This window comes from Lepidothrix coronata, unplaced genomic scaffold (genome assembly GCF_001604755.1).
Source record: "Lepidothrix coronata isolate B3197 unplaced genomic scaffold, Lepidothrix_coronata-1.0 Scaffold0, whole genome shotgun sequence".
Classification (NCBI taxonomy): Eukaryota; Metazoa; Chordata; class Aves; order Passeriformes; family Pipridae; genus Lepidothrix; species Lepidothrix coronata.
In genome coordinates this window covers 5,475,813-5,497,798 of record NW_016690180.1, presented here as the reverse complement: position 1 = coordinate 5,497,798, position 21,986 = coordinate 5,475,813, and the positions used below count along the sequence as shown (strand labels likewise).

General features: G+C 37.2%; 1 protein-coding gene across 4 annotated transcripts in view; it reads right to left on the bottom strand.

The window, feature by feature from the left end:
* Positions 1–21,986, bottom strand: part of DLC1 (DLC1 Rho GTPase activating protein) — a 227,662-nt gene that overhangs the window by 100,739 nt on the left and 104,937 nt on the right. The window contains exon 1 of one of the 4 annotated variants that reach the window (XM_017837634.1): positions 112–419. The exons of the other annotated variants lie outside the window; for them this stretch is intronic. Within the exon in view, the coding sequence (XP_017693123.1) occupies positions 112–226 (115 nt within the window). The 5' untranslated portion in view covers positions 227–419. Of the gene's footprint in view, positions 1–111; positions 420–21,986 lie in introns of those variants that run through there. 4 annotated transcript variants of the gene reach the window in all.

The following is a 21,986-nucleotide window of genomic DNA, read 5'->3' as shown; positions in this document are numbered from 1 at the left end:
AGAAATACTTAGAGGCGACATCAGTACATTATGCAAATGTACTACTAATTAGCATTATTGATTATGATCCCTTATGAATCTTAAAATATATTTATGTAATGTCCTTCTCACCTGCCAGTCGTCTGTCTCTCGTGTTTTTCCAGATAACATCCAAGGCTCTAGCAGTGGAGTCCCTGATATGATCACTAAATGATCTTCTCAGAGGGGCTTTCACCGGGTGATGCATAATGCAGATCGATCACACATCCAGGTCAAACGGCTGTAGCTTAGCCCCAGGAAGAGGGGCATTCTTTGCCCGGGGATCTGTTTGGATTTCTCTTTGCCAGGCAGTCAGGTTGTTACTTTATATAATTTGTCATCAGCCTTGTGGAGCTTTTCCTTGAAGAGTCAGGCATTGCAGTTCTCACTGCGGATGCAGGAAAGCTCAGACTGCAGCCAGCCTACTGGAAAGCTGCCAAAATCTTACATCTGGAACAGTTTACAAATGAGCTAACGATACAGTCATTTAGATTTGGGGCTTTATTTGTGGATATCTATAGGATTCTAGCTTCCTGTTTAATCAAATAACTTACCAGGCACATACTTGCATGCCCATTTATTAGGATAATATTTCCCCGCTTAGCTGATATTTCAGGTAATTTTTCATGTTTTGACATGAAAAAGGTAAGAAATAAAAAAGAGATAAAGTAATTTTAAGTATCTAGAGTTCAGGTGTTTTATTTCATTACCATATCTGTGCCAGAGAAGAGGACCTGATTCTGAGTTTCCTGTACTGAGTACTTCATGACAATGCACTAATGAAAGGATGGAAATACAAAAATGAGAGGAAAAGGGGAGATGAGAAAAAAGAAGAGGGAACTAAACTCCATATCTTTGCTGAATGGAAAGATAAGGTCCGATATGAAAAATGTTTATGAATGTAACTGAGATTAATAACCACAGTAAATTAAGCTATTTGACCTTGCTTATTTTGACATTTTTAATTGTTTACTGTGTCCAGTGGCTTCCCTGAGGGAGACAGGGAGGAAAAAAGGGGTACCTGAAACTCTCTTGCCCTTCTAATACTATTTATAGTAATGCGTGAAGAGATGAGAGATGCCAGCCTAAAAGCCTAATCCCCTTTATTATCAGGAAAAGCAAGAACTGTTGAATAAGGTTGTCTTCATGTTTATTCTAGGTGAAGTCCTTTTTTTTTTTTTTACAGCAACTACAGCTGTTAATATCAGATACCACTATTTTCTTGAGAAGTATTATGGTATTATTAAAACTGATTGATTAACTTCTTACAAGGTTGGCACAGAGAGACCAAATTACAGAGCTGTGCGTTTCAGCCTGTGGATTTCCACTCCCTTTGAATTCCTTCCTAGAACAAAACAGTTTTCATTCACTTTCTTATTTGTTGTAACTTTTTTCCTGGTGTCTTCTCAGTTCCCTTCATTTTTACTAGTCCTCATTTTCTTCAAGACAAATCATGATCTCATTCTGACAATGAAAAGAAATTTACGGGATTTGCAATAGTGTAACTGAGGGAAGAATTGGCTTATCATCTATTTAATGCAGATCATAATTTCTTCCCATCTAGGCCTTTGTCTTTTATCTTTATAGAGCATCTGCAAACATTAATGTCCTGTGTACATCTTAGAACAAAACCAACAGCAGCAAGGGATTGCTATAGTTTGCTGTTGCTTTCCTCATTACACCCCTCCACTTTTTGAGGCCGGATGGAGAAAGAAGCAGACAACTCTCTAGAGAAATTCAATACGATTACACACTCTTGTGTGGTTGTGGGGGTTTTCTGTTGATTTTTTTGTTTGTCTGTTTTTATGTTTGGGTTTTTGTTGTTTTTAATTATTATTCTGGCAAAACTTGTAGAACAAGTGACAATGTTTATATAGGCAAATGCTGATATAGGCTTACATAAGCAAATGCTGACATGATGACCAAAGCACAATCTATCTGTTTTGAAAAACGTATACCCTGTTCAGATGAGATCTGTTCCTGTTTCTATTAGTGAACAGGTCAGAAGAGCAGTAATTAATTTTTAAATGAGGATGCAGTAAACAATAACTTTATCTAGAGCTGACTGTGTATGTCTGTATTTCAGAAGGCAATGAGGGAGAAGGCAGTCTCAGCAGTAGCTACAAGTAGCTAAACAACCAGCTAACTATCAGTAGCTTACCAACAATGTGGTCCAGAAAAAATGGATTTATACAGCAAAATAAATGGTACCAATGTTTTGACACATCTCAAAATAGGGTTACTTTGAACTAGGTCTGCCTGCACCTCATGAACTGAATGAATCCTCAGCTGGGTTGGACATCACTGGCACACTATCAGGGTGCATCTTTTGGCTTAGTTTCATCTGAAAGCCATTCAGTTTATGTGCTCCAAGATTGCTTGGAGACGTGAACCAAAGAATGGTGTTGAGAAATCCTCTTCAAAAGCATGTCCCTAGTCTAGGCTACGATGTAAATAAAAACATGCAGACCATTATTCACTTCAGCAGCTAAACTGCTTTTAAAAATTTAAAAATAAAACCAGTAATATATTTATATTCCTGATCTGAGTTTGATTTTTGGAGAGTTACTGTGTATTATGCTACATGTATAGCCAGATCACAGCTCAAAATATTTAAAACAGTTGGTGCAACCAGTTCAACAAAACGACCTGGAAAATGTTAGAATGACATGACAAAGGGCAAAGGAGGAATAAATTGTAACAAAACAGAGGAAGATTGCTAAGAGAGTTTGCTTGTCTGATGCTACAACACATATAAAGGGACAATCTAAGTAAGATTGTGTAAAGAATTCAATTAAATGTGAGAAAATATTTATTGGACCATGGACAGGTTAAATAATTAGATATAGACAGGCTAGAAATATGGATAGAAAATAAAAAGACATTAATTTTAGAAAAGTGTAGACTTCGACATCTAATGGGAAATACAGTCAAAAGCAAATATATAGAATCAAATAAAAAAGTTTGAGATGCATAACATTAACTATGGTCACAAAATGAGTTAAGAATTTGCCATGCAATATGAAAGCAAATGATTTTTAATGATTTATAAATCATGTTAAAGAATGCATCAGAGCAGATCTGTGCTGCAGTATCTATTCCTGCGTTATTTAAATAACACCCCTTGTGGAACAACATACTCAGTTTTGGTCTGCACCTCTCAATATCTACCTGATGCTGAAAAGGCATCCACAAGCACAGTGTGCTGGGATATAGGCAGCTGGTGGCAGCAGGGCCACAGTGACAGTGGCAAGTAGATCTGTACTGGAAGACACCTGTGTGTTCAGGGGAAAGCTGCCAAGCTGCCATAACCACTGTGCCATTATTCAATACTGTTGTTGAGAGCCCTATCCTGCATTTCAGGCAAGCTCCTCCCACATTCCCAGACACATCTCTGTGTTTGGAGAAATGCTACTGCCCAAATGATATCTGCATATGTAGAGATATTTTCCACTTCAGCTCAGACTTGTTTCCTCTCCTCTTGCAGGTGTTGCTGTTTGCGCAGAGACATCTACCTGAATAACAGACCTGCAGTTATGTCTGGTTGTTTGTATGGAAAAGCTTTTTCCATTTCTCTGGTAAACTCATGCTTACAGTCTGAACAGGAAGAGAAGGCCATTGGTGACAAGTACATGTGTACAGACCTCAGTTGGTGAATCTCTTGACATCAGTCAACATGAGAGTACAAGACTAATTTATTGTTAAACCAAACAGCTAAACTGGAGCGCTGTGAATGATATTAAAGGATAAAAGGTTTTAATGTTGAGATTTATGGATTGGTAAATAACATGTGTTTGAAGAAAATGACAAAATGCTTAGCTGCTCTACTCAAAAATGTACTGGAAAATCTGAAAACAAATACCTTTCCATAGGAGGGAAATGGCCTATGCACCCTTCCATTGGTTACATGTCCAATTCAATTAGCTGCATACAGATACTACAGCAAAATGCATACAAAAATAAGCAAAATCCTAACCCCCCAACCAGCATCTGGGTAAAATTTATGATGTAGCTCTATCTCTTTGCTTCACTGTGTCTGGAAACTTATAGATGACCACCATCAGGTATAGGTTTTACATTTGAATAATATTGATGGCAATCACAGTCATAGTGCAGCCAATACTCCAGCTACCTTCCAGAATCATTTCATTTTAGTCAGTGTTTTCTGTGTAATGGCTGAAATGAAAATTCCACACCCAAATAAATTCTTATGCTCAAAAGGTAAACTGGGTCATTCAACAAAGATGTGTGCTGAACTAAAAATAGTATGAGAGGAATCTGAAAGAGAGAAGTCTGTTGCTGACAAGAGGGGAATGCAACAGCTGGTGTTCGGAGAGAGACCGTAATACACCCTTGGGAGAGAGATGGCTGCCCAATCCATGCATGAGGAGCAGCATTTATGCCCAGGAACTGTTATGGACTTCCAGAGGCAAATACTTACAGGGGAAATATCTTTTTAACATAAGCAAATCTGGGCCTCTCCAATCTCCCTCTCAAGGCTGGACCTACTTGTAAACTGCTGTAGATTCTTAAACATACTGTTCTCAAACCAGCCAAGGGCAGGAGGCAGAAGTAATTCCCTAGAACCTTACCCCTCCTCTAGCATTTCAAGCTGAAGGACCTAAGCTTGACAAACCTATCCGTTTTCTGTCCTTTAGTGGTTCTGTCCATGGTTTGGTCTGCAAAGATAACAACAAAGATCCTTTTTCCTCTTCAAGGCAAAGAGCAGACAGAATGCACCAGGTACTAGGATGGACAGGAATGGTGATGCCATTTTTAGTTCTGGCAACATCCAGTTCCCGGGAAGTAAACAAACAGTTGTACAAGCTTCATGCTCTTCAAGCTTGCTGAAAATACATTGACTTCCCTTCTGCATGTTTATGAATGCACACGTTCTTATGTTTATCTCTGGTTCATCTGTGTGATTCTGGCCGCTTGGGTCTGGAAGGACGTATGCATCCAAATTATGCATAGTCAGTCACACATAGTTTTTTAAACATGTCAGTTTGAGCTTTGCTGTGACTTCTGTACAGGCTGCAACAAATGGTGTGGCAAATCCAGACTATTTTTGTTGAGTGGTTTATGCAGCCTATATGATCTGATGCATGCAAGCTTCTTTCTGCTTGTTACAGAAACAAAAAAAGCAATGCCATAACTCTCCAAAAGTACCACAAAATGAATGATTCAGAATCAGAATTTTATGTCTAATTAAAAAAAGTCTACTGGGCACATGGCATGTGTCATTGTTTCATCTCTCAGCAGATGTTTCCAAATGCTATCTAGGAGACCAGGCTAGCAAAGGAGCCCTTTGAATTTGATGTGTGCTGCTTTCCAAAAGAAAATCTGGTACTGCAATGTATGCAGTATCTGAGAAATCTGATACATATCCAATCTTAAGACAAGAAGCATCCACCAATCAGAGCAGACTGTAAAGATTTAAAGAAATTCCTATGGAAAGACTGGAAAATAAAATGTACTTGTTAAAACAGAAAAGTTTTAGTAGAAGCTTGACAAATCTTAACAAAATTCTTGATATGACAAAGCCACATCTTGATTCAATTGGACTTGGTTTGGAAAAAAAAAATCTCAATTCTTCAATCAGATGAGGTAAAAATATTCAGAAGTTTCACTTAGCACACAGGTGTCCTTTTGTAAGAGTGCAAACAGTTGGGCAATTGGTCTATCCATGGACTACTCTCCAATTCTTAGCTTTTCTCATTCCTCGTTAGGGACCAGCCACGGGACCAGGCTGCAGATAGAAGGACTTGACCCTACAGTGGCAGCCACACTCTGTCATCATCATTTCTTCCCTCCCATCATAGAATAAAGAGAGATGGATGTGTGACACCATGGTATTTCCAAAGAGGCACTTTAATAACATTACAACTTTTGCTTTGTTTCAAATTGAGAATAAAATTTTTAGAAGGACATTATTTTTTTTCTGATTTCTTGCACCAGAAGTGAGAATTCTCACATTAAAGAAGTTCAGACTTGGCAGGAAGGGTCGGAGTTATACTGAGGAGGACTATTCTCTCTTCCCATGGTCTGGCCTCCTATTTATATGGTACCGAACAAAAACATTAGGATTCTTTCTTGTGTCACATATCCCCTGCATGATAGAGATAAAATGAAGTAAAAATCAAGATTAGTCCTTGACAGAAAAAAAATGTAGAACAGGTTGGGAGTCCTCCCAGCCCACGGACTGGATTTGTCTGTTGATTTGTGTGTGATGTCCTCTACTCTTCAGCCTCTCTCTTTCTTTTACTCCTTTCCAAACTGTCGTGCAGGTTATTCCTTGCTACTGTTTTTCTCTTCTGCCTTCTAAAGACTGCCCCATTATGCTTTGCACAGTTTCCTCCCTGTTCCTGTCCCAGCTATGTCCTTCTCCATCATCTGACCTCTGGTTCCTATGTCTGGCTGCTCTCCTCCATGTTGCTGCTTTCACTCCTCCCTGCTAGGGTGGGCAAGGGCTTGAGAGTATTTCGTGTCAGTGGGAGCATTGCTTCACTGGACAACGCTCTGGTCTGCAGACTGGAGCTGCTCTGCAGCCTGGTCTCAGTGGAAGCTGCACATGAGAAAGTAACAGAAGTTTGGGTGGTAATTTCTGCAGAGGTGGGAGTGCACAACTCAACCCTATGTGTCCCACCATATTTTGCACTCAGAAAAGTGCCCATGTGACATGTCAACACCCTTGAATTAACCCTTGAAAGCCTAGGGGCTATATGGATGTAGTAAGGAGAAGAGATAGTAGACCATGAGAGAGTAGACCAACAGAGAAAGTTTCCAGAGTTTCCTCCAGGATAGGAAGAGTACACTGCCTGGCATTCCTGCACTCTCTGCTTTCCCATGGTAGTAGGCGTGTGGAGAAGCCCCAGGGACAGTCTTCCTCTCTCCAGGTGACAGTCATTGCCTCTGTACACATTGCTTTTGCAACCTGTGCAGGCTTTATACCCTCATACCATGGCCCAGACCTGTATTTTTGAATGACAAGCTTGTTTAATTTTAAGAAAGAAAATGCACAAAATCCACCTACCAGAGCAGCAGCCCGTGATGCAGACTGCAACAACTGCTGTTGCTTTTGTGAACTTTCAATGTCTAAACCTTGAAGTCGCCTTCTGCTAGAACACTGAGAAGATCTTGTCAAAATATCTACTTTAATTGCCTTTTGTCGTGAGATAAATACGTACTAATGGATATATATAAACTGAGTAAAGTAGCCTTCTATTATACTTTTATGAGTTTCAAATTAAACATGATCTCAAATATTAACAATAATTAGCAAATTTCATGGTGCGATTATGGCCCTGCTTTGCAAATAGCTCCATAGCTTAACTGGAGTTCTGTGCACTTCAAAGTGTAATCTTATCTGGCTGTTTCTGAACTGCTGTCTCACTATCACTGTGCGCTCCAAGAATAATAAATAAACCAACAAAGAAATGCAGAAAACGTTTCTAATCACAGCCAAAAATACAAAATAATAAGTAACTGAATAACATGAAAGAAGATATGCTTTCAGTTTCAGTTGCATATTGTTCCATATTAACTTGTTTTTAATATAACTGGTTATAAACTATTCTTATGTTATTAAAAGAAACCCTACAAGTCTTGCCCCTGCTGCCAACTGTTTTCTGAAACACTGTATATTAAAGAGAAAAAAATGACACATTAGTGAACATTGGTGCCATAGTTTAAAATTCAAATGAGAAAAGAAGTGTTAAAGCTTCATTCTGTTTAGCCATATGTGAAAAACCTGCTTAGAGAAGTTTATGGAAGTATTAATCTATGGAGGGGGTGTCCAAACACTTCTAAATGTCTAACTTGAGCCACAGAATTTTCTCAGTTAGGTCTCTTTAATACAGAATAGTTGATAGCAAAAAGCTATCAACTTTAGTTTTGAGAATTAGCCATGTGTTATGCTTTACCACAGCAAAAGAGTATTAAACACCATTGTTTCTCCTTCCTTCACAGTGACTGACAGGCAAATGGCTCAAACTTAGATAGTTTTTTGTCAGCCGAGTAATACATTATGACTTGACTGATCCCATCAGCGGAATGAGGGCAGGATGAACAAAATTTCATAGAATAAAATGCATGGCATAAGGTACTTCTTTCTTTCCCATGGAAATGCAAATGGGGCTTTATGGGAAATTGCAGGATTAGAAAAATGCAGATTCTACCAAAAAAAAAAGAAAAAAAAAGAGAATACAAACAGCCCAACACTTCCCAAAAAGCAACTCTATGGTTACTACCTGTTCAAATTATTCTCTACAATCTTCTTTCCTAATTAGAATATTTCCTTCCCGGTCTTCTGTTTTCTCTTGCCTGCTCTCTCTGTCCCTCTCTCACAGTGAGTTCCTCGAATTACAGGTCTCTTTAGACATCCCTCATGCAAAAGGGCACATTATCAATGAGATGTTAAAGAAACAAAGTTTTTCTGCTTGTCTGCAATGGCCAACATGAACAATGATTGTGAATAGAATCAATTTGATTCGATGAGTTTAAAATAATCTACCGGTGGCAGGCAGGCTGGTGTCTGTGTACACAGCAGTGAGCAGAATAGGAGTGGGGGGAGTATTATGTGAGCTGGTCTCATCTATGTCACAAGGCGAGCAGGGAGATAGTTCTGAGTACAGAGGTCATCCTGAACAGAGAGATCAAAGAGCAGCAAGCCATGTTAAACCAGAGAAAAAGTCCCAGTGCTTGCAAGGAAAGATGGGAAAAACTCATAGTGAGATTTAAGAGGCCCATGTAAGTCATCTTCATTAGCACTGCCCTGTGTAATGTGTATTTTATTGTCATGCAAAGAGGCAGAGCTGTCCTCCTCCCTTCTCGTGCCTGCTGCTGCCATTGCAGCACTGTGAAACACAATCTCTACTGGCTTGTTTGTTTCAGTGAAGACAAGCAGGATGTAACCCTCCCTGAATTGCTGGGGTTTGGCTTCAGTGGCAGAGAAAACAGGAGAAAAACTGGACTTTTCATAGGAAGCAGTGACATAGAAAGTAGGTAAACTTCTGAATAGGTATTGGAAGACACTCTCATTAGATTTCATGATTTCACTAATTAAAGCACTGCTGGATGGTTTGTGAATGGTAACTTCTTGCTCCATTTTTGTGCAAATATTTATTTATATTGCTAGATTAGGGATTTATTTTTAACACTGCCTGACTTTCTCAGACTCTGGGTTTCTGTTTTGTGTAGCTGCCATGCTTAAACTGTTTGTCCTGTGGTTCATTGTGACATAACTTCTTTGAGATGCTTTATTTGTGTGTTCCTTTTAAATCCAGTTTTTGGGAAAATGAGTGAAAGGATATTTTCCTGATGTTGAGAAATTCTAGCAAGTTTTCCCTAAATACTTGACAGTGATTTGGTACAGGAATTTGCTCTTTTGTAGACATATTTCTTCTTTCTGAAAGTCCCTTTGTTGTAGCCATCAGCAAGCCTCTGAGAAATTGTATTTCACAGCAGTTCTTCAAAGCTGGATATTTGTGATCAGCAGATCAGAAGATATTTTCTCACCTGGCTTATGTACAGCCTGCGAAGTATTTGCAACCACAGCTATGAACTCTTGCCAGCCCTGCAAGATGAACGAGAGAACCTGTCTCTTGTGGGCTTTTACTGATACCACTTTCATTTCATGAAAGGGTGAAAAATGGTCAGTCCCTCATGAAATATAATATGGAATGAGAAAGTTGTGTTGGTGTCAAGAGGGAGATTGATATACACAGCTTTGTGAAGCAGAGACAAGAAAAGAGAGAGACAGGCAAGGGGAGGAGAGAGCAACTGTATCTGTCATCTACTGTAGTTTTAATTGCTTGCCTCCATTGGCAATTAAAATTCAGCCACAACATGGCTAGTGAGAACTTTCTTTAAGTCCTACTCTGATGGGATTGAATAAACAGAATTTTAAGGAATTGGTTTCCTAGCACTGAACAGAATTTTTTTTTTTTTTGCAGAATATTGGCTACAATTAGATAAAAAATTTTTGAATAAAAAAGCAAAACTATGATTTTGCCATCAACTGTTACATGCGATTTTGTAGCATGTCTCTCTTCTGGGGTATGTTATTTGAACTGAAATCTTACTGATTACAAGTTCTAATGCCTAATCTTTAAAAGATAAAGAATTTAATATTTCACTTCACCTTTTGTAAGCCTAGTGTATCACAAATGCAAGTTGAAGCTTTATGGGTACTGTGTCAAACAGAATTATCTGGAAGACTAAAGCAGTCTTCATCTCAACTGAAAGATACATTCTGTTACCCATAACAAAGTCTTTGTGAATATCGAATGAACACAGCATACCTTAAACACTTACAAAAGAAATCTAAAACTCCAGCTGAAGTTAATATTAGATGTTAACATTTTATATTTACTCCATGAGGTTAGCAACGCTATTAAATGAGGTTTTAATGAGACACTCTGGTTTGCTATTCTAGGAATTAGATTTCTCTATATCTTTACTTAATTTACTTCTCAACTAATCAGACAAAACTGCTTCTGTGTGAAATTTGCTGTTCCTGCTGGCATCTGATTTCAACCATGACATATCTGCTCTCTAGAGTCCCACTGCAGTGTGTGGAAAATCTTCACTAAGAGTCCAGATTATGACACTTGTATTGAAGGCTGGTTGTGGGAGAATAGTGAGCTTGGACTAGACAGTTTGGGGACTGGGAGGCTGATAGGATACAACACTATTTAGCCTAACTTTTAGGTCCTGAGACTAGTTACTGGCTGGCAAGTTTCCCTGCATTATTTTAGCGGGGCATTTCATTATTATATATTTAGCAAACTGTACACTTCATGGTCTCAAAAGCAAGGTGAAAATGCGAACCTTGTGTTCATACAGCTGACAGCCTGACTTGGCTATAGCTCTATATCTGACCTAATATTGTTTTACTGTCAAACAATTAGTTTGAAAAGTAATATGGTGGCATCCCTGTATGAACTGGGTCTGAAATTAAGATTATCTGCTCTGCTCTTCTTCTTTCGAAAATGTTGTCACTTGTTAAAAAGATGATGAAGTGGGTTGCATAGAACCTAAAATTCAATTTACTTTCTGTGAACTTAAAGTTTTCAGAGACATCATTATAATAGTGAATTTATTCAGTTCTTAAAGAAAATGAGAAATATGAGTCTTGTACTCAGGTTCAATGTAAGATATTAATGGCTCTGAAATAATCAAAAATAGGCCTTCAAAAATGTGAATATCTAGAATAACAGCTGCAACACATACATGGAAAAACTACTTACAAATATTAATGTGCACTAGAAGCAGGTAAGTACAAGTGTTTTCTTAAGTACTTCATAGCAGAAGGGGTGAGGGAAGGAATTAAAGACCTGGTGAAATAATGGGGAATTTATTTCATACTTATGAATAGATGATGTAGAAATTCATAGGAAAAGTGTGGTAATTAGAAGAAGAGAATAAAACACTCCCAAAGAAGGTAAGGATGAAAATAAACAAGAAAACAAAACTCACACCTGAGATTGATAGGTTAAAGTAATATTTTGAAGGTGTATTTATTAAGAATAAAGTATTACAGTAATGGTGAAAGGATATATATCTCAAATGATTGACTGAGTAGTGTGGTAAAATGTATGGTATTTGTTCTTTACTATTTCTGAAGTTTTAATCATAATTTTTTTTGCTCACCTATATTATAGAAAAATAATTATTATTTACTTTCCTAATATTTCCATAAAGAACAACCAGACATACTCTCTTTCACACAAATGAATCCGTTCTCAAATGTAGCACGTAGTTTTAGCCTCTCCAGTACCATGAAGATGTCAACAAGTTTTGAAGGAATTCAGATAACAGCAACAAAAATGATTAAAGGCCTGGAGAGTTTGATTTACAATAAAAGATTAAAACCTGTTCTGCTTAGCCAAATAACAGCTAATAATGCAAGGGCAGAGTAATGGTAATAGCCTACAAGTGTTTAAAGCGTGAGTACATCAAGAAAAGTGTGAAAATGTTTTAAGGTGGTACAAAGTTTCAAACCACTGACCTGGCATAGAGGAGAGTGTTGTGTTTGCGTGTTTTTCCTCCAGACTGAGGCTAATTAATATGTGGAGCTTATGTAAAGACAAAATAAAATATGTGAGTACAAAATCAAGGAAAAAACCTGTGCAAATGTAAAACGGATGCATATATCAGCTGTGGTGCAAGTCCTCAATACGGTATATCTTTAAACATAGCAGTTAGCAAGATCAAAATTGAAAAAGCAAGATTTAATACGACAAATGAGCAAAATATAATACTAGAGGAAGCATTTATCAGTACCATGGTACATATCCTCTTTAGAAAGATCTGTCCCTGAAAGTAGGTTTGTATTGCTCAGAAAGTTTGGTAGTTCCTTGATAACCTGCTACCCCTTCCCTGTGAAAAAGGAGCTGCTATTCAGACATAAATTTATCATATCAAAACATAATCCTTATAACTGAAAGGCTAACTGAAACATCATTGCATGTTTTCTTTCACGGTTTAAATCAGCTCAGCCCTGTTTGCTGATACTGGCACCTTTCTGAAGCTATGTAGGATGAGTGTGTCTTTAGGTGACATTTGAAGGATATTCAGGAGCTTTTTTCTCATATGAGTGGTGCTTTTCAATACTTTATGCATAAGGAACAAAAATAAAGAGAAACATTCTTTAGAAGAGGGTGTGAAAGGATGGCATATTTAGATGTAAAAACTTAGACGTTGCTAAGTTTTTTTAAATCCAAACCTACTTCCCTTTAGTCAAGTACTAGAAAAGATTATTTATGTGGACATAAAATATTTCCTCATATTCAGTGAAAACTTTCACCATAAGTTGTAGGAGAAAACGTACTCTTGTACAACAAGCAAGTATACCCTTCTACCTTTTGTGTACTTTTCTTAAAAGATCGATTCTAGACTGCTTTTTTGAAATTTAGAGTGAGCAGCTGTCAGTGTACTGATAACAAATTTGAGCTTGGCTAACTGGTTATAAAAGTCATGAATAAAACAGAAATACATTTCAAAAGGTCAAGACTTAAATCTAAACCTTATATGAAATTGCATAGGAAAATCAAAAAGGCAATTAAAAACCAGGTTTTAATGTAAGTCCTTCAATATTAAACAAACTTTGAAAAGCTCTGTCCCTACCAAGTCATGACAGCTCTGAGTTTCAATTAATAGGATTAGATTTAGATACTAACTAACCTCATTTCAACCTAAATAATCTAGCTATTTGGTGTTGAAAATCTCCTTGTCTATGTAAGAACTGTAAGATTTCAGCACCTGGATAATCAAATTACCAAAAAATAAATTCTAGCATTTAGGATTAAGAATGATGTATCATTTTAAATGAACTTTCAAAACAGCTCTCAAATGTGTTCTTGATAGATATTGAAAATTATTTTAGATGAAAGATACATTAGATTCTGGATTTTGGCCTTCAAAGATTAAAGACTTTTTATTAGTCTTCATCTAGGGGAACGATGACATTTCTGAAACTTACCATGCCTTGGAGATGAGAAGACTGCAGAAAAAGTGTTTTCATTCTGATTTCAACTGAAGATCTTCGTATGTATCTTATGCATCTGCGCATGTGCTTGGTACAAGGTTTTCAGTAAAGTACCACTGATTATCAATCAAAACAAGGTCTGTATACAGCTCTCATACCTAACTATGAAGTATTAAACATATATCTCACCAAAACCCACTGCATATTTTGATCGTCAGTAGATATGTTTTTCTCTCTAGGAGGCAATACAAAGTAAATGTAAACATACTCCAAATGAAATCTTTTCTGCTTTACCAAGAGAGTTGATATTGTCTCAATCTTTTTAAAATATTGTGATTTCTTAAATTTCTTCCATAAACACCCTGCTCACTTATCATATCTAACATCATGCTAGTTGTAAAACTTTCACATTGTTGTGAAAAAGACATGAATGAATGTGTGGAACACAGCGAAGCTCATGCAAACATTTGCAGTTACTTAATTTATTTTATCAAGGATGATCACCCCATGAAAGGAGCTCTCTTAGAAAAATAAGGGGAGATCAGCTGCTAACTCCTAACATCTACCAAACAAAGAAGCTCAAAACAGGCCAGATAAGCATGGGGCTGAAGCTTGAAACTAAGAACTGAATTGTGCATTAACAGCAAGGATATGCTGACCTTACATCCATTCTGCTTCTCCTTGCCTGAGAATCAAATTCCTGTTGGGCAAAAGATGCTGACTTATTCTGAAATGGTGTCTAGTGTTGCTGTAAACACACACTGCTTTTACAGTCCCCAGCAGAGCACTCTCTGAGCGGAGGTTACATGATCTTTACATGCCTGGCAGGAAATAGAAGATGTTAATGGTGGGGATCTCTGTTAGGAACAGTAGTCCTTCGCAAGAAGAAGAAGAAGAAGAAGGATGAGAGCATGGTAATATATCAACAGTCTATGTAAAGACATGGTTTGATTGTGAATATGTGACATAATTTCGGAAATGCTAAAGGATTCTCAGAAAAATCAGTTCAGCCAGAACAGATTAGGGGCCTAATGCAATGGGCACTGTACAGGTGAGAGAGTCACAAAAGGCAGTGAAACAGAGGGAAGTCACGTGTACCAAGGGAGTCTAGATGGGGATGACTATGCAGCTCATATAACTACCTCATGACCATGCCAGCACAGCAAACACAAGAGTAGAAGAGTCTGCAAAACACAGTCTGTAACAGTCTCAAATCTCTGAAGGGAGTCCATAGTTTCTATTAGATACCAGAGATTCTTGTAGTATCTTCTGAATGCCTGTGTAGCCATGTAGTCCTAATTCTACATCAGTTAGAATTGCATCTTTTAGTATTTAAGTACATTTCCTGTGCCAAATTCTCTATGCCTGTCTAAATCTTGCACAGCCTCTTTAAGGCATTTACTTCCTAAGACACTAGCTGCTACAAGAAATATCTCATTTCTTTTTTCAGAGTGTTTTTGCCTGTGTCCCTTATTGCACCAAGCTGTTCTCTCATTTGGTGCTGAGGCAACTGTTTGCACAGCTTGCTGAAAGCCAGCTCATTAAAACAACATAACGCAAAAAATAGACTTCATGTGAATCACTCCAGTGATCCAGTTTACAGCAAATGGTTGAGTTCCTGAACTTAGAAGGCAGTGAAATAAAGTTGGGGAAGCATCACTGTGACTCACCTTCAATACACAGCTCTCTTTCAGGAAATTACAACTTTCTATCTGTTTGTGCTAAGGTTAATCACAAGCTGGCCCACTGAATACATGAAGAAGGATATATATTTTGCAAACATAGCAGATTTATGCATAATAAACCCCAGGAATTATTGCCTGAACTGTAAGCCAAGCTATAAATCCCATTTAAAAACTGACAGCATGCATTTGAACACAAATCCACATCGAGATCCCAGCTAAACAATTAGTACAACTTTTAGGGATTCGCATCCCTCTCTTGCAACATTTCAGGAAGGTAGACTTCCTGGAGGTGGCTGAACATACTACATTTGGTTGCTGTAACACCAAGAGATGTAAAATGAAGTGCAGACACTACAAGAATGTGATGAAAGTATTTGATTCCCGTTGAAGGTCAGCATGTTCTGCAATTTGTTAGCTATTCCTTATGAATTATGAGATAATTAATCAGGCTTACTTTAAAAGAACCATGAAAAAATGTCTTAAAAGCATACAGGAAGTGTAGACAAGAGATACAAGACCTACACTCTTTGAGAAACTGTAGACTGTATTGGCTGCTATATATGCAAACAGAGGAATGTGCACATGGCTTCTGAGCCCTCGTAGGAGCTACTGAATAAGGAAGTTTCATTTCAGGCTCTGGTTCAGTCTAACTATGCTTTTTGGTCAGCTCTTGTGGTATAGAGAGCTTATGACAAATAGCCCCAGGGAAACTGGATTTCTTTCCTGTTTATGAGGAAAAGGCTTGAAGGAATGGAAACTTATCAAAGAGAAACTATGAAGGAAATGAATTGTTGAATAGATGTCAAGAAAACTTTAGCAGAAGATGGTAGAGATGAACTCAGTTTATCACAGACTGTCTCACTGCTTTCTGATGATTGCACTAGTGAATACGAAAATACTCTGGAAAATGAGCTGGAAAGAGTGCCCCATTCAAGTGGCAAAACATGACCTAAGATCCTAAGCTACTCAAGATGACTGGACTTAAGCCAGAACTATATATCACAAAAGTGAAGAAAGTGATGCAAGACTAAGTATGCTGGATTTGTTATTTTTGCATTTTCTGTGTAATCTAATAGAAAAGAATATCATTGGTTCACTTAAAAACTTCAGCTGCCTTAGAAGAATTAACTGTCTCTTAGAATGAAGACATCAAGCTAGTTGGGGTCAGTCCTGGACTTGGAGGCCTGAAACTACAAAGGCCTTCCTTGGGAAAACCCAGTAAACACACTCAGGAGATGTTTGGGGTAGGGCAGTAGAAAGAATGGCTTAGAGAGAAGCACGGAGTTGAAGGGCCAGTGGACTGCAATCCAGTTCAATCCTCACTGTTGAAAGTAGGAACAAAGTCCCTATTTTTAATGAAATTCATATTGGTATTAAACCCAAAAAGTTCCAAAATGTACAGTAAAATTAGAAGGGTGCATAGGAAATGTAACCAAGTTTCATTAAAAATGAATCAGTATACGGTTTGGCACATTCCTGCATGAATTAATACTGCTTTCAACATGAAGCACTGCAGTCTAAGCTACAGAGTAGTGTGTGTCCTCTCAGGTTTACATGTGAAGGGATTTACTGACTTTGGACTGCAAGTTAGGTACTGTGTTTCTCTCAGGAGATCCAGAGCAGGCAATGAAGGAAAGGAAAAACATTGTGTTGCACCTTCAAAATCAGTTAACTATAGTCAGATATTAGAGATATGATGATAGTTCAATCATAAAGGATACCTATTTTCTAACATTACTGAAGAGCAGAAATATGACTCTTTGATTTTCTGACATTAATCTATTTGGATGCTCTTCAGGAATGACCCTTAATTTAAATTTTGTCAGCGTGTAAATTTTGGTTTGGTGATAAGTGCTCCTCTGAAATGATTTTATCCTTCAGTTACAGATACATAGGGTCAGTTGACACATGTTCTCTACATTAACGTGGGGATATTTTTTCATGTCTGGGAATATGAATTAGCTTTTTATTGCTCAAGGAACTTAATCTTTTAGTTGATGAAATGTGAAGGCTGTTAGCATGTCATGAATTAAAATGCAGTGCACCCAAACTCCTACTATGATTTAGAACTGTTGTGTGCTCCAATAATTAAAAAGCTTCAGTAGTAAACACCAATATTTAATAAATCAGGCTGTTTAGTAAAATGATGAGAATATGTCTTACTACAGGCTGTAAAGAAAGAGGCTATCCTAATTCTATGATAAAGTGTACTCCAAAATCTGTGCTATTTACAGCATAAATCAGAGAACATAGCACACTTTTCTTGCTTTTTAAGGACTGTTATATGAATGAGTGAGTGTCTAATTGCTGCAGGCTCAGGAAAGTATTATGTCTTTAAGTTCACTTGACAGTCACTTGACTGTATCAATGAAATCTGCTGCTTCTTATCAGTGACATCTGCTGTTCAAAAGGTCCATTAGGAATAAAAGCAAATCCTGACTCCTGCTGTGTGAAAACATTGGTAATGCTTGCTCAGTGTTGATAAGGTTGGGATGGTAAAAGGGGGCTGATTTTCTACCAAATTAATGTGGAGCCCTGCCTCCAAGCTTCTTTATTCTTTGTCACACTCATATAAGGCTCTCTCAAGTTTCATCAATTTGTAGTTAGGTTGCTGATAGAGTGAGCACTCATGCAGATAATATTTGGTATGCAGGCTATAATTATGGCTACAGTGACTTCCACTTACGCTACTAGTAAGTCATCATGGTTTGGTACTGATACATGAACAGCAAGTGCTAAGCATGGCTCAGCACAACTCTGCCCATTTCACAGGCTTATCCCAGAGGAGGGAGAGTGCTGGAGCAGCAATCTGTGGTACAAAAAGCTGCTCTACAGGGAGCATAAACTGGGACAGAAGCTAATGCCTACCAGGGCACTGTCGCCCACACCTCTTCTCTCACTTATGCCAGGGATTACTAATGCCAGGGATTACCTTGCCCTGCCATTTAAGAAAGCAGCTGAAATTCATTTGCACCCCACTTTCCATGTACACAGAGCAGCAGTACAGACAATTTTCTGGCTCACTGTTTTTTCCTTTTTTTCTCTCCTGAACTAATTAATGTTGCATGATAGCTAAGCAATTAAAAGGCAGAACATCAGAATTGTCTCTGACAATTACAATTCTCGATCTTGCTTCAATCTGTTAAAACAGTTGTCCTTACTGCAGCACGCTACAAAGATATTTTGTCTTTTTTTCTTTCTTTTTTCTTTATTTTTAAGTTGCTTTATTTTTAGGGGTTTATTTTGCTTTGTTTAAGGAAAAAAGATAAGGAAGCTTAAATAATATCTCTCAGGAAATGAAATGATCACTACATCTTCAGCTGAACTGGAATGCACTTCAGAAAATAAGGTAGAGGTTTAAGTTAGAGTCATGGGAACTGGTGAACAAAGCACCAAAAAGCATGAAACCCCAACACAGATGCAGCAAAGATTTTCCAGATGTTTAATTCTTTCTGTCTACCAGTAGAGTTAGTAAGTTATAGCTTAACTTACTTAAGCTATAATGATTATACTGAGGGAAAAATGATTTGGATAATGACATATTGCATTACCAATTTGATGTCCTGGGTAAGTTTTGATTTGGTATTTGGGGGTTATGATTTGGGTAAGTCCTACAAAAATCAGTGGTAAGGCTGTTATTAATTTTACTGAGGAAATGGTTATACTCATCAATTTTTCTGTCACTAGTTTTTCCTACAAATGCTAAGCTGGATCCATGCTTTGAAACACAGGGGCAGACTTAAGTTTTAAGGGCAACCTGTATAAAAAGCACACCTATGAGATCTTCTAAAAAGGTGAAAGAAATTTTAGGAAAACTATATACTCTCTCAACTTTCCAGTCATTTTCCAGTCACAAGTGCACAAATAATGATGAAATTATACCTGATAAAATTGATTAACCTGATACATATTTTATATTTTGTACCAGAGCAGGTATATCAGTTACGAATGTGCAATAAAGCTCTGCTGAAGACACACTTGTGCTGACATAAAAATTGTTATTCCACTCCAAGAGTTAGCATGAGCCATACCACCAAAACAAGGCCTTGGCATTCCCTTAGAATTCTGGAGTTTCATCCCTTTTTTGAGAGCCTTCCACTGTAACTACAAGAACAAAATCTTTCTAGTGTAGGCATGGGTTTTGTTCTGTAAAGAATATTCTATGTAAATCAACTGATATATAAATTCTTGACAAAAGTCTCAGTCTTTCTTTTTCTTCCTTGCACTATGAAGACACATTGATTCCAGGATGACATTGTAAATTAGACACCTGCCTGTAGGAAGCTGTAGTTTATTTTATTTTTTCCTTGCCTTTTAACAGATATTTCAACTGTTTTTCTCTAATTTCAAGCCTGTATTTTGATATGTATTAAAATTCCGGGTTATTTTCCTCTTTGCTTTTCGATTCTGCTTATAGACAGCTACTGAGATATGATATACCTGGCTAGCACTCTGAAATTCGTTACCAAATATTTCCTCTCCTTTAGGTTAAAGTACAGCGGGTGAAATTGAATCCACAGTAGATTGGGATTTAAATTAATAACCTACCAATTGAACAAAAGAGAATATTCACACAGAGAAACTTTCAGAGAAATCATTTTAGACTTGGGTTTAACAAACTTCTATTTTCAAGCTTAGTTCAAACTCATAAGACTAGAATGATTACCTGCAGGAATAACTCCTTGCAGATTTCTAGCTTATAGACCATTTTGCAGTTGTGTCTATCAATAAACTCGGTTTTCAGTTATTTATTTGTTTGCAATACTTACAAATTAAGCAACAATTTCATGCAGTTATCTGATTCTTTCCTAAAGTGTCATGAAGGGGAAATTCACTTGTGTTAAAATTAACACACAGATAGATTGACAGTGGTAATAAAGCAGTTGCATGAGGCAAGTGACTGACTTTGCATATAAGAATCATACACTGGTGCACTTTAAAAAACAATGGCACCTACCATATGCTAGAGAATCAACATTTGATTTGATTGCCATTTCCTAATATGTGCAAAAGCAATCTAATTTTACAAGAACGTTTGCAGAGAATATTTGAGACAATGGCTAAACTTGATTAGATACCACAAGTTATTTAAAAATCTCCAAAATAATGAAAAATACCTTTTGTCAGTATAGTTGGTATCTTTGAGCTTATAGACAATAAAATGTGACAATATAGACAATAAAATGCTCATGCTGAACACACTACAGGCAGAAACTGTAATTCTCTCAAATATCACTTGCTGTAGCAGAAGACATTCAGAGCACAGGTCAACAACTCCAACAAGGTAAAATAAATCCAGTCGGAGCAACTTCTGACATCACAGTTAAAATACAGCCCTGTCATGGTGCTACCAAGGATGGTTCCACATCAGGAAGACATTTTTTCTCCATGTGTGCCTAGTCCAAAGTGGGCTTTTGGGTATCTCTCACCTAAGTTTTCACCATGTCCTTAAAGAAATGTAAATAATCGCGTCTTCTCATCAATCATCAGAGACCTCTCTCTTTTCCCTAAGGACTTGTGAAAAGCAACTTTTTATTCTAGTAAAACAGGACTTTAAAGTGTGCATGTAAGTACCTCAGATGTATAAGCAACAAAAAATCCAATGGGATAAAGCTCATGCCCCAGGTGATCTGAGACTGAAACCATTTCTTATCCCTATGTTTTAACAGATACAAAAAGAGAAAAGTTATCTTCCTACATGATTTTAAGTGCTCTAAGCTCTTCCTGTTCAAAGTGGTTTAAAATGGTTTGGGTTTTTTTTTTTGGTTCATCTTCAACAACTCTAGACAATGTAGCAGTTCAAGTCCTATTTTCAAATATGAACATAGGAGCACAGTATCTTACAGATGTTTTGAATGTTGTCTAGGAACCCAAAGAAGTAAAGAAGAGTGTATTAAATTTTTCAGAAATGACTAGGTATCATCATAATTTTGTGCCATGTGCATATTTTACTGCCCAAAAGTAACTTTGACTGGGAATCGGTGCACAGTTAGCAGGTGTCATGACAGAGAGCTTGTTTGTCATCTTCAGGTACCTAAATAACTACGAAAATGTCGCCAAAAGTTAGGTTTAAAATTTTGCTCTGGGCACCTCAGGTTTTCAGAAGCTGACTCTATTTCTGGACACTGAAAAAGAAAGACCATCACCTGATTTCCAAATCAACAGTCACGTTACTGCTTTGGAAATTGTCGCCTAATGACTACACTTCAGTATCAATTAGCATGAAATGAACTAGTTTATATTTCATTTGAATCAACACAAATCTTTACCATGAATTCAGTCTGAACAAAATTAGCCTAGAAATAACTTGATTAATTGGTTATCACCAATCTCTGTAATTCTTGCTATAGCCAAAAAAGGAAAGGAAGAACAAGTTGATCATGTTTGCTTTGATTTAAAAGCCACTTTTGGTCAGGGACTACCTGTTTTAGAATGTTTCTGATGTTCAGTTTAATAAGGGACCACAATTTGGGCTTGATAATATAAATACTACTGAATCACCATGTAACTGATAATTAACTCTATATTGAAAAATAACTTGATTAAGATTAATTATATGATACTAGCCAGAATATACTAAGTACAGGTTTGCAGTCCGTGTGCTGGTGGTCTAAAATCTGAGCACATTATAATTACTTATAATGTAATACAAAATTAAATTAGCTGAAAGTAAGAAATTCTTAAGCTTCCTCCTGTATTTTCTGCTTTGACAACAGAAAGCACAATTCTCACAATATTTTTGTTTGCAAGTTGTTATTTGATAATCTGGAAAGGTGGATAAATACATGATAAAA